This window comes from Chroicocephalus ridibundus, chromosome 22 (assembly GCF_963924245.1).
Source record: "Chroicocephalus ridibundus chromosome 22, bChrRid1.1, whole genome shotgun sequence".
Classification (NCBI taxonomy): Eukaryota; Metazoa; Chordata; class Aves; order Charadriiformes; family Laridae; genus Chroicocephalus; species Chroicocephalus ridibundus.
In genome coordinates, this window is record NC_086305.1 from 4,815,775 (window position 1) to 4,828,855 (window position 13,081).

Genomic DNA, 13,081 nt, shown 5'->3' on the forward strand with positions numbered 1-13,081 from the left:
CAGCAGGGTTTCATTAGGGTATGTGGGAAAGAGCTTTAACAACCAAGGCAGGAAAAGTTTAATGCTGTTTTCCTTTTCATTTGCCAGATGTTTGGAAAATACAACAAATGTTTATTCCCCTACTTCTGAGAGGTACAGAAGGTATGGCAAGGCCCACGAGAATCACTGCAAAAAGCTTGGGGGGAGCGTGTCCTTTCTATAGAGGTCTGCACGCCTCTCGGAGACATGCCGAGCCATGATAAAGGAGATGCTGAGACTGGACCTTAAGGAACTGGCGCCAGACTCTCACGAAGAGCGCTCAGATTGGTGGCACTGTGAGTGTTTAACATACCAACTGCACCTCATCCTACCTGTGCTCCAGACTTTACACAGAAGCGTGTGCCTTACAGCACGGACACAGACACCAAGACATTGCCTCTCACTGTCTAGGCGAGTCCTGAATTGAACTAAGTAATACAGCAGACCAACTTACGCTGAGTCCAAGATCAAAGAGCAGTTCTAGGGGCTGCCAGAACCAGGCGGAGTTCTGCCTTAGCTACCACAACTGCTCTTAACATTGTTAAATTTTCACACCCCAAATGAAACTAGTCCTCTGCTCTGAGGATCAGGTTATCTGGCCGTTTCTAAGCAACTCCGCTAACCACCTGGAAAGTATTTCCCTTGAAAATGGCAGAGGTCTCTGCACCATGTTACCAGACCCCGCTGAGCTGTTGAGACTGGTCCTTCCTGTTTCCTGCAGTCCTACGTCCAGACGCAGGGACCTGACTGCCGACGCTGCAGGTCTGCTTGCCCACGTGTTCGGAGCAGAGTTGCACCTGCAACTCATCATCCGGGTCCTCAACTGAACTGGTTTTGGAAGGTAATTAATATTTAAACTCCTGCAACTTCTGTGCTGAAGAAGAGGCAAAGAGGAGTTTCTGCCAAGTTCCCTTCCATCAGGTTGGGAACTTCTCCAGAGAGTTTGAAAGTTGACTGCACTCCCCAGGCTGCCACAGCACCAGGCTCAGGCTGATGCTCAGAGGCCGACTGCGTTCCCCACCGCTTGGCTTCCAGCTACGGTAGCTCCGTAGCTACTGCTAAAGCAATGATGTTTTAGAGCATCCCTAACTGTAAGCACAAACCAAGCCTTTGAAGCACTGTATCATTTCCAAGAGAGATGCTGAGGCTGAAAAGGTCACTCCCATTTACAATTCAGTTGAAGATGAGCAAGGTGCATCCTACAAAGTCACCAGAAAGACAGGAAAACCAGGCAGAGCGGGCAGGCCGTCTGCAGACAAGCCTGGGTTGGCGAGACGGTTATGCTTCCCCATCAGGGCTGGGACGGTAACAGGCCACTGGCTCAAAGGAGGGACACTCACAGACATGCTGTTGGCTGGCACTTCACGTCTCTAATACCAAACTTTCATTTGTGCCTGCTTTGTACTCAAGGACAAGGTTCAGGTTCTGGCCAACATGTCAGTTTGGAAAAATATCACCAAGGCAGTGAAGCAACACTGCATTTACTTGCTCCACACCCTCATCTCACGGAATCAGACCTTCTGCACTGCACCGAGAGCCATGATGTTATTTCTGGTTGTCTTACTCCATCATCATCCCAGCGAGCCAGACTGCACCCGCTCTGCCTTCCTTCCAGTTACTCTATTGAACTAGAGGCAGCAAGTTGCAAGCTGCAAAAAGACAAACATCAAGCGGCTATAAGGAAAACATTCCTCACCGTGACAGTGGTGCAACCCTGGGACAAGAGCCCCAAAAGAAAAGGCTTTGAGTTTTCAAAACTCAATCAAACTGAGAAACACGAGCAACCCGACCCAGCTTTGAAGCCAGCCCTGATCTAAGCAGGAGGTTGAACTAAAGCCCTCCAAGAGGTCTCTCTTGTTCAATGAGCCTGCATTGCCATTAAAATACCTTTCAGAAAACACCTGCATGAAAAAAAGAACTCTTTCTAGTTTAAGAGAAGATCAGGCAAGCTCTATTCCTTATTTCCTTGCCTTGGACTGCAGGAAGCAGACAAACAGACCAGAGATTCCTATCGCAGTACGTTTTCTAACATGCCTTGATGCTTGCAGTACTCCCTCCTAACTGGAAGCTAGGATCAAGGCTGGCATGGGCACTGTTGCCCATCTCTACTTTGCCAGCGTTGGAGATCCCCTGTGAGTGGAGAGATTCTCAAGTTTTTAAATGCTTTTGTGCTCTCGGAGTGTGCCTGGGATCCCAGCGCAGGGCAGCCTGGGGAAGCCGCACCGAAGTCTGCAATCTTACCTTCACATCTGTGGCTGGTCTCGCTCTGCTTGTGTCCCGCTGGGCATTTGCACTCATAAGAACCCACTGTGTTGATGCAGTTACCACCTTGACAGAGGCCAGGAATGGCTTGACATTCATCCACATCTGCAGGAAGAAGAGCAAAGACGTTAGAAAATGAAGCCATCGCCACAGATGAATGTTCAATCCCAGCATGGTGGGAGTGCTATGAGAAAGAAGCAGCTTTCCTCCAAGTAGGTGAATTTACATTTGATAATGCAATTACCCGTACAATTACATTAGAGATATGGTGAAGGACAGAAAATGGACAGAAAGGTATTGCTGCCTTATCCACACAAGCAAGAGGGAGACAAAAATACAGTAATGTTTTCCAAAGCAAACACCAATGTGTCTACCCCATCATGGTTCATTCCAGGTTGGTAGTTGAGTTGAGGACGAGAATTGGTTTGGTGGGATGTTCTCCTGCAGCCGTCAGAGAGCAACATTTGCTGCAGGGCAGAGAGGGGAACCCACGGACTGTAAGGTTTTGTTCTTCAGCCCCGTCCCAGGAAGGCTCATCCTGCAGCCATGGTCTCCTCATCTGTGAGGGGACACCCTGCTTTCCAAAGCACCTCAGGAAGGCCTCAGTACTTGCTGCTAGAACCAGCACATTGGTGTGCTGACATTATTTATATTCCTGTTCTGCTCGCAGTAACAATGAGTGACAAATCTATTCAATAGGCCAAGCTCTCCTGAAGAGATTGGGACCATAAAACGGAGATTACATTAGACAGCAAGAGAGTTCTCCTCTTCAGCCTTCCCAATTTTATCCTACAGACACTGGCCAATGTGGGACTTGGACTGTAATTCTGGCCTTTGATCATGGCAGGTGAAGGCTGAAATTAGTTGCAGATGCAGAAAGGAATTCATGCAACTCTACATGGAGAGCCCTGCAACCCGTCAGTGGGGAGAAGCAACAGCAGCTCCAGAAAGGCTGCCAACAGGATCTGCTGATGGGAACTCCATGGACAATTCTGCTGGTTTTGTCTGGGTGTCCTAGACATTGAATGCAACATCTAAGCATGTGACTTATGTACATTTTAATTGCTTGTGCGACCTCAAAGGAGTTATGGCTTCTGTTCTGAACCAATAATACAATTTACAGAGCACTAGTCACCCGATACAAGTGCTGATCATGCTCCAGTGCTGGGACAGAAGCTCCAACAATGACAGCAGCACCACAGAGTGAGGGCGTATGGAATGCTGCAATTTGGTTTTAAACCTGGAGAAACACCAGCCTGATCCACTACATCTTGTGGGATGGAGGATTGCCACAGCGTAGACAGAATGTTTAAGTAAGTGAGCTAAGATGATCTTAGGTGAGCCCATGAGAGACTCAAGGTCCATGGTGATGCACTGGGACACACAATGATGGATTTAGCAAAGTTTACACAGCGAACTGTTCTCTGTATTGGGGCTCCTGACAGGCATTCGTCACTTGCCCTTTCAGTGCACATGAAGATGGATAAGGGAACCTCCTTTTCATGAGATTTACCTTGGCAGGCTCCAGTACGAATGTTGGGAATGAAACCTCGGCGGCAGGGGTGAGGTTGGGCAGGGCACATCTCACATGGGTGACCCCAGGCCCGTCCAATGGTGGCACAACACATGGTCTTGGTGCAGACGATCCCGCTGAGTTGGCCCTGGCACATCTGGTTATTTACTTGGCTGAAGCAGGGACCAGTACGATAGTCTGAAAGGGAACAAAAACACCCACAGGTCGGATCAAGACACAAACACAAGATTTTCTGTCTAACACACAGTGTCTATTCCTCCTCCTACCAGCACAGTCGTTCAAGTGCAAAGTCAATAAGTTCTGGAAAAAAAACTTGCAATCATGAAAAGAACAAAAATCTAAGTCCAAGCTGGAGACCAGTGCTGGACACAGTAACCTTCTTTCTGCTGTATGCTCCATGTGATCACCTAGAGGTTCTCCAAGCCAGCTCTTCCTGGTCTCCCTCGGGCTCATCCCAGGAACTATAGTTATTCTATGCCTTGAGTCAGTCCCGTTAAGTACTGGCCCCAGAATGAACTCAAAACATGAAACACCAGGCAAAGAGGCAATTTCAGGGCCGCAAGTTCACCTGTTCTGTGGAACTGCTGGGGTGGGCAAAGCAATCAAACCTCATTTTAGTTAGGGGCAAAGACGCATATGGAGATGACGTGGTAAAAGAATCTCATGGACAGCCTTAGGGTCTGACAACCCATGGAACATAAACACGGTGGATGATGGAGATATCTTCCTGCCGGATGACTTCTACTTGGCTCGCAGAGGAAGGGTCCTAGATCTCACCCACAAAACGTTCTGGGAGAGAATTTCCAAACCTTTCCCCGTGATGTCTACTGTAAATCCCACAAAGGGATTTCTACGCTCCCTGACAGTCTCTGTGAAGGCAACCTCCTGCACTAATACATGTCATTGTGATTAATTTCTTCGGTTTAACTCCTAAAGGTCCCCTGACAATTTTAACTGGATCTTTAAAACCCAGACGCTGCAGAAACAACCAGCCTGTTTCTCATTCCCAACAAGGATCCTCCTATCCTTTAAAACCAAAAAGATTTTGAAGGGCTTGTTTGCACTAAAAGGAATGTGGGTTTGCCACTGTCTGGGCTCTTGTGACCCTCGATTAGGGATATTAGCACAGCAGGCATTCATCAGGAAACAAAATTCTTAAACAAGAGGGTTTTTTTCCTTCTACTGGGAATAGATGATTGCATGCAAGTGTTTGATCTGTGGCTGGAAAAAAGGACCTTTAACCATGTTATTGTCAGACCAGAAAATTCCACATTAACTGTCTGAGGAAGCTGGTCGAATAGCCGTTATTTCAGATAGTCTGGCTGAGATTTGCAAAGTTGCTTAGGGAATTTTGATGTTGGAGTGCCCAGTAATTAGTAATTGACTGTGAACCCAAATCCCTGCATCAGTACCCGGATTAGCCCACAGCTGTCTTTGCAGTGAAACCTTTGGATTTGACATGCGAAGCAACAAAAAACTCGCGTGAAAAATGGTTAGACCTAAATCACGAGCAGCGCTGGCATCCACATCTACTATTAGTTCTGTTTCCAGAAATGCCTCAGTATAACGTAGGCACTCCACAAAGCAAAGCTCCGTTTCTTGGCCTGCGCGTTCTCAGATATAAGTCTTTCCACACAGGATCCTTGCAATCAGCTCCCTTCTATTTAAAATCCTGACACCCATGTGCAAAGAATAAAAAGCAAGGAAAACCACTGAACAGACGGTTTGAGACAGAAAGCTTTCTCCCATAGGCTATGTTTGCACGACAGCCCCGTTGGCAGAAGCTCCGTTTGCGTGAAACCACGACAGAGTGCCTTTATTGGGCTGTAAAAGTTCATCTGGAAAGGCTGGCAATCAGGGCAGGCTTTAGACTGACAATCGCTGTGTTGATGTGCCTTCCTCGCCGCTGTTGCTTGCACCCCGTAAAAGCCGTGTGAGGTTCACCTGTGTTATAATTGTCCCACCCGGCACCAGGGCAAGCATAAGCTACGCGGAAACCACACAAGAAATCCCCCTCTGTCTCTGGGAAAGAATCAATTAGCACAATAATTGCTTCTTTCCAGCTTAGTGCTCCCTCTGATTTGTATTTCTTGAGCAGTTGGGAAGCAGAGGCATACTTAAAAATTAATGCTGATAAAAGTGTCAAAAGAAGTTTGGTCTGTGGATGTCACTGAGAGGTAAACAGCAGGAGGGATTTGAGGGGGAAAAAAGGGCAATGATTTTGAAGTTACATCGTATAAAAGTGAGATGATCTCATAAAAACACCTTTTTTTTGGAAATCAGAACAGAAATATGTACTATGTTTGCAATAGTGAGTTACCAAATAATCATCTTCCAGGTTTTTTTGACCCAAATTTTAAGAAGATACCAAAGCACATGGTCCTCATTAATGTCTCCTGCTATACCAAGTTTAATGCTTTAGTTAGTTCTAGTTTATTCCTAGAAAAGAAACAAAATTTGAGTTGTTTTCTCACACGTTGTCTTTTTTTTGTAAAGCTGAGAGGCTCTCGCTCAAATTTTCGACCTTGAGAAAAAGACCAAGGAGAACTTTTTATAACCACACCAACGAACATTTAAATCCTCTCAATGATCATACCCAGGGAACTATGAAATAAATTGCTTTGTGACCCTATTTCAATGGAGAGATCAACTCTGTAAAGACCAAAAAAAAAGGCTAACAGACTGTACCAAAGCGTTCAGAGAGGAATAAAGAGCAAAAGAGAGAACATCAGCACTAAACTCATAGTTGGCTTCCATCCTGAGGGCTGCTTGCAACCCCAGCCCCAGCCCAGCAAGCAGCAGCAGCACTGGGAGAGGATCAGGAAAGGGCAGAAGGAGTAAGCAAAGCTGAGGAAGGGCTTATGTAGGAGGAAGAGCTGCGCTCGCTCGTTAGCAGTCCTCAGGCTGAAAAAGAAACACCTGGAGGAAGACCTAATAGCAGGGTCATGAGGGGTTGGGGGAGGAATAGGCCTGTGGAACCAGGAGGTGTCACAGGCAGATAGGAAGTGCTGCTGGCTCAAGATAAATTGAGGAACGTGGTTCTTCAGGCAACGTATAAGTTAAGGGGAGTTCTTCTAATGGAGGACGTTGTGAATCGTCAAAGCTCGTGAGCTACAGGCGCCTGGAGACCAGGAGTGTCTTACAGAGGAGGCTCATGTAGGATTGCCCTGTTCCTATGCTCTTCCCCAGACATTACCTTATGGACGCTGCCAGAGCTTTGAGGCACAAATTCACCTCAGGCAGTGGCCCTCAATCCGCCTTCGTACCACTTTGTAAGCCACCCGGGCAGTTAAATTTAAGAGTTGGTTTTGGTTCAGCAGCATCATTGCGGCTGGAGCCTGCGTTAGGTACCTGTGGTCGGGTGGGTGCAGCTCTGTTTGAACATGGCAGCGCCTATGGGCTTACGCTGAAACATCCGACATTTTATGAGCTATTCCGAAGCTTTGTTAACCCTAGGACAATGCAGAAACACCTAATAAAGAGGGCTTGCTTTCCCCTTTCCTAGTTGAAAGGAGCGTGGAGATGAACGCGTGTCCGATGCCGTTGTGGTTGCACCTACAAAGGGCTCTGATCAACGAAGAAAGTCAGATCACAGAAATGTATAACCCAAAATCGAGGCATAGCAGCACTGTACAGAGAGGAAAGGGGTAAACTTGCACCTCCTGCATTATCCTGCGGGGGAAAACTGAATACGCTGCGGCGAGAATTCCTTGAGATCGATAATGAAAGCGCGATTGTAAGGAGAACACCCCCTTTTAAACAAATAACTGACAAAAATAGATTTTCATATGTAGATTACTTCTTCGGAGGGAATGAAGCCAAGGAAACTGCAGTCTGGAGTGCAGAAAGCCTGGCTGCACACCAGCTCCCATCTGTTGCTAATTTTAATGGTCAAATTATTAAATTTTTAATGAGGCACCAATCAAATTTTATTAAGGAAATATGCATGGTTAGGAGATGTCTAAAGCCCTTTTGCACTCTATGTATGGGATCCCGTCTTCCAGGAACCCTGTCGCGGGCAGTTGTCCGTCAGAAGTCTGGTCTTTGCCGGTACGTTTCTCAGAATAACAGAGACAGGGCGGTTTCCTCGCTGGAAGCGGGGATTTCTTCCCGTTCCCTCTTTCAGGCTCACCCGGCCTTACAATAACCGTGGCCAGTGGGAGGCCACGGATGAGTTCCACCTTTCCATCTGCAGGTAAAGTTCTCATTAAGAGCTCCTGGAGATCCTGGATCCAAGAGATCCTGGATCTGGCCTTATTTTGAGAATCGGTCAGAATCTTTGAGACTTTGAATGCAGCAGGGCCACGCGTATCTGGGCCTTTACCTATCACTTGTAGCTGCAAAAAACAACATGTCAGCTCACAGCCTGGCTTAACTTTCCCAATCACAGCTTTGCAAACAGCAAATACACGCCATAGGGCATACATCGGCTTCTCTCCCAGCATCTATCAACAGCCTCATCCGCGCACCGATCGCGTTTTTCTTTCTTGCCCTATTAACTTCCAAGCAGACTGTGCTCAGCGCGTTCAGTCTGTAGATTTCTTATCGCCGCCGAGTCAGGTTACTATTCGTGCCTCCTCGTCTTGAGCGGCCAGCAAAGAGTGAGAGCGCTCAAATTGCAAAAAGCACCGAGGAATCGGAGTTGAGGCGTCAACATGTTTGCATTAACCACAAGAAATCCGACTCCTTGCTACGCTCTTTGTTTTCCAAACCCTCGCCTCCCCCCACGAATGGCTTTGAAGCACCACCTAGCCCAGACCAGGGATTTTTGCAGATGCTGCGGAGTCAGGTTGGGGCTACACTGAGTCTTATCAACCCCATCCTGAAGCCAACACAGGCCCCAGATGTGCTCAGAAGAGGAAGCGTAACAGGAATAGACCTCATTCCCAGTTTCCATGTTTGGCTGGTTGTCATGGAGATCGCCAGGAACCCCTATAGCTAATGAATGGTCATTCCTGACAATTCCAAGCCGCAGACCCTTGGGGAGTTAATGGGTGGGATCTCTGCCATTACACATGCTCTTACACTGAGCCATGCTATTCCGCTTGCAAACGGCTTCCTGAAAATATCCCTGTAGACATTTTTAACTTTCCTAATTAGCGTGTCTAGGATGTAAGCGGAGGAGAGGTTCACGGTTGCTGTGGACATCTGCCTTCACCCATGTGCTGCATGGAGTCCTGCTGGAAGGGGTGGGACATTTCAGTGCAGAAAGTGGGTTCCAATACTGCTGGTTCAGCCGAGCCAACGCAGGAAACCTCGTTGTTTCCCCGTTTCCAGCACTCAGGGTGCTGTGCTGACCAGGGACGCTGCCCTGGCTTTGCCTACCCTACTTAACCCAAGTTCACCTTGCCAGGACCTGTCTCATAGAATCACAGACTGGTTTGGGTGGGAAGGGACCTTAAAGGCCACCCAGTGCCACCCCCTGCCCTGGGCAGGGACACCTCCCACCAGCCCAGGTTGCTCCAAGCCCCGTCTAACCTGGCCTTGAACCCCTCCAGGGATGGGGCAGCCACAGCTTCTCTGGGCAACCTGGGCCAGGGGCTCACCCCCCTCACAGCAAACAATTTCTTCCCAAGATCTCATCTCAATCTCCCCTCTTCCAGTTTCAAACTGTCTCTCCTCCTACAAGAGGTAATAAAGACCAACGCGCTACTCTTTGCCAATCATGGCTATAATTTATGCCAGAAATGCAGCTTGGACTCATTAAAAAAGAATAATCAGTTTCAGACTATTTAAAATTCCCACTCTGAGGCTATCAAACATTTATGTACAACAGTTGGAAGGCACCTTCTCTATTGCTCCCTTTCCCCAGTGCTAAATGAAAACAATAGAATCTTTTGTAGGGAATGTTTCCCTGGGATATAAAGCATAACTCGGTGCCATTATTTTGCAGGGAAATGTTAATTTCAGCAACTCAGTCTGATTTCTTTGAAGGAGATCTCAAACTGAATATTTCCATAAACATGAGCATTTTTCAAATGTTTTGCAACACCTGAATTGAAAGAGTATCTGAACCTGAAATATTTACAACTTTATTTCACATCCAATTTAAATCATTGCTTGGCTTTTGTGAAAAAAAAAAAAAAAAAAAAAAGAAAAAGGCGTTTAAAATTAACATTTTACTCCCTTTCAACTGATTCTCACTATCCCTTTGGGAAAATGGGTAGTTTTTGACAAGGAACTTTTGAAAAGAAGCATTTTGCTTGAAAATTTTCACAAGCAAAAAGATAGCTTCCCCCCCTTCTGTAACATCCATCTACGCCAGCAGGGTGTCACCGAGTAAATTAATTTTATGAGTTTATGAGTCATTAAAAATGAGTTTGCAAGGGGAATTCAGATCCCTGGGTAAAAGTTTGCAAGGGGAATTCAGATCCCTGGGTAAAGACGCAGAAGGAGAAACAATTGCACTACTTTCCTTAAAAATAAAGCCTAGAAACAGGAATATGCCCGACGTGTCAGCAGATCTGCAGAGTCCAGGCTAAAAGGAAGGCGAAGGGACCGAAGAGCTTCTCCTCTGCGCTTCCAGCCTGTCCTTTCTCCGGCACCGTTTGGCTGGAATCCCCTCGTGAGCCAGGCCGTGGGGCTGGGTGAATTCCTTCTTCACCAAATAAATAAATAGAGCAGGGAGGAAGATGAGATTTTTTTTTTCTTTGCTAAAAATCAAATTCCTTCTCATAATAAACAACGCTTTCGCTGAAGGCTTTTTCTTAAAACAGTAAGGACAAACGTTGCTTGTAAGTAATCCCCGGGGAGCCGCAGACCTCGCTGGGGTGAGGTCACTGCAACACATGCCCCAGGCGCTGGCGGCCTTCCACGCTGCTTTCTAAAAGCTCCAGCAAGCGAGTACCGGGGAGCAAGGAGAACAGCTATCAAGCCAAATATCTATTTTTTCTCTTTTCAATGCGTGATTTCCATCAGCGGGAGGCTTGGTCCCCCAGGCCACGGGAGCACAACCTTGCAATTCTTTCTGGGTTTTTGGAGCAAGACAAACAGTCAGCCCTGGGAGCGAGCGGGAGCCCGCGCAACCAAGGCAAGGCACCGAGCTGGTAGATCCCTCTCAAACTTCCACCCAAAAAGATTCCCACACAACCTGGGCTGGTGGGAGGTGTCCCTGCCCAGGGCAGGGGGGTGGAACTGGATGATCTTTAAGGTCCCTTCCAACCCGAACCATTCTAGAATTCTGTATGTATTCTCGTATCTGAAGGGGGCCTACAAGAAAGCTGGAGAGGGACTTTTTACAAGGGCATGTAATGACAGGGCAAGGGGTAATGGCTTCAAACTAAAAGAGGGGAGATTGAGATGAGATCTTGGGAAGAAATTCTTGGCTGTGAGGGTGGTGAGCCCCTGGCCCAGGTTGCCCAGAGAAGCTGTGGCTGCCCATCCCTGGAGGGGTTCAAGGCCAGGTTGGCCGGGGCTTGGAGCAACCTGGGCTGGTGGGAGGTGTCCCTGCCCAGGGTAGGACGTTGGAACTGGATGATCTTTAGGGTCCCTTCCAACCCAAACCATTCCATGATTCTATGAACTCTGGCTGCCTGTGATGGGGGTGTTCCCTAGAAAGCCCATGGAGAATCAAAGAATCGGAACGGACCTCTGGAAATCATCTCCTCCAACCCCTGGCCACAGCAGGGTCACAAGAACGCATCCAGGCGGGGTTGGAATGTCTCCAGAGACGGAAACCCCGCCACCTCTCTGGGCAGCCTGTGCCAGGGCTCTGCCACCCTCACAGCAAAGAATTTTTTCTTTTATGTTCAGATGGAACTTCCTCTGTTCCAGTTTGTGCCCGTTACCCCTTGTCGTGTCCCTGGGCACCACTGAAAAGCATCTGGCCCCATCCTCCTGACACCCACAAAAGTAACTGCTGCCGAAACCCGGGATTGAACCAGGGACCTTTAGATCTTCAGTCTAACGCTCTCCCAACTGAGCTATTTCGGCTGTATGCCCTGTCACCAGAGGGCTGGCCATGCCTTCGGGGACCTGCCGGGAGAGCTGATAACTCACAAATTAAATGCTCAATGGAGCAGTTAGAGATAAAGCAACTATAAATCCACTAGATATAAGGAAGAAACTTTTTACAATGAGGATGGTGAGCCCCTGGCCCAGGTTGCCCAGAGCAGCTGTGGCTGCCCCATCCCTGGAGGGGTTCAAGGCCAGCTTGGGCGGGGCTTGGAGCAACCTGGGCTGAAGATGTCCCTGCTGGTTGCAGGAGGGTTGGACTGGATAGCCATTAAAGATCCCTTCCAACCTAAACCATTCTATCATTCTGTGATTCATGCCTTACTCATAGCAAGACCATGAACGTATGGGAAAGTGCATGAGGCGAAGGGGGGCAACACCCAAAAGCCACCAGCCAAACAACAAACCTGAAAGGAGCCAACCAAAAATCCTGCGATTATTTCTGTTGCACTGAACGCGAATGCAGAGATTTTACAGCATCGATCGGAGGTCCCTGCAGACAATGCACCTCTAAATTTCTGCTAAGCCTCTCGGGCTGTGTCAGTACGTGACAGCTTTGGCGAGGGGGGGGATGGTGGACGCGGGGAGAACAGCGTGAGGGTCTCCGTAAAGGGCTCCTTTCTCATGGAATACTTTCTCTACCTAGTCATTTCCTTACCTCATACAAACACAGCCGCATTCCTGATGTTTAACTGTTTGGACTTTTGCAGAAAAGAAAAAGCTGGCTGGGGCAGTTTATAAGGCCAGACATTCCAAGTGCTGAAAAAACATATTCAAAGGAAATAGTAAAGGGAGAACTTTTTTAAGTTTTCCTGTCCTATTTTTACAGTTTCCTGTCAAAGTCTTAGCCCGATGAAACCTGAGATAGAGCTCCATGCACAATCCTCCTCCAAGGGCTCTCCACTCCAGCAGCATCTGAAGCACAAAGCACACACACGGCAATGTGGGGCCAGTAGTTCCAGCAGTTGTAGAAACGTCTGGGAGGGTTGGAGCAGGAGCCTGGCGCTGCCACACTGTGTCCTCCGTCTGGAGGAGACCACAGGGTCAGAATGCCATGGGCTGTTGAATCGCTGCCTGGTCAGCCAGCGCAGAGATGGAGGCGCAAGAGTGGAGGTGCTGGAGGTGGCATGGGGCTTTGATAGCTCCGGACTCTTCCAAACACACACTCTTGCCCCAGGTGGAAGCCTTGAACCTCTCAGACTCCTTTGGAAGATATCATGGCTGTGGGCAGGCTCCTGGATATCGGAGGAAAGAGAACGTGGAGATGGTGGCTGGGCTGGGCTGAGCTGTGACTGGATTTGGGGGGGTTCCTCC

At 48.1% G+C, this 13,081-nt stretch overlaps 1 protein-coding gene and 1 non-coding gene across 2 annotated transcripts in view; both read right to left on the reverse strand.

Moving 5' to 3' along the window:
- FBN3 (fibrillin 3) overlaps nt 1-13,081 on the reverse strand; it is a 112,424-nt gene that overhangs the window by 62,030 nt on the left and 37,313 nt on the right. Inside the window, exons 6-7 of the mRNA XM_063358159.1 lie at nt 3,794-3,991; nt 2,260-2,385 (exon numbers count right to left, since the gene is read on the reverse strand). Coding sequence (XP_063214229.1) covers nt 2,260-2,385; nt 3,794-3,991 — 324 coding nt within the window. The remainder of the gene's footprint in view (nt 1-2,259; nt 2,386-3,793; nt 3,992-13,081) is intronic.
- Nucleotides 11,674-11,746, reverse strand: TRNAF-GAA (transfer RNA phenylalanine (anticodon GAA)). Its single transcript has one exon. It is a non-coding gene; the product is annotated as a tRNA-Phe (tRNA).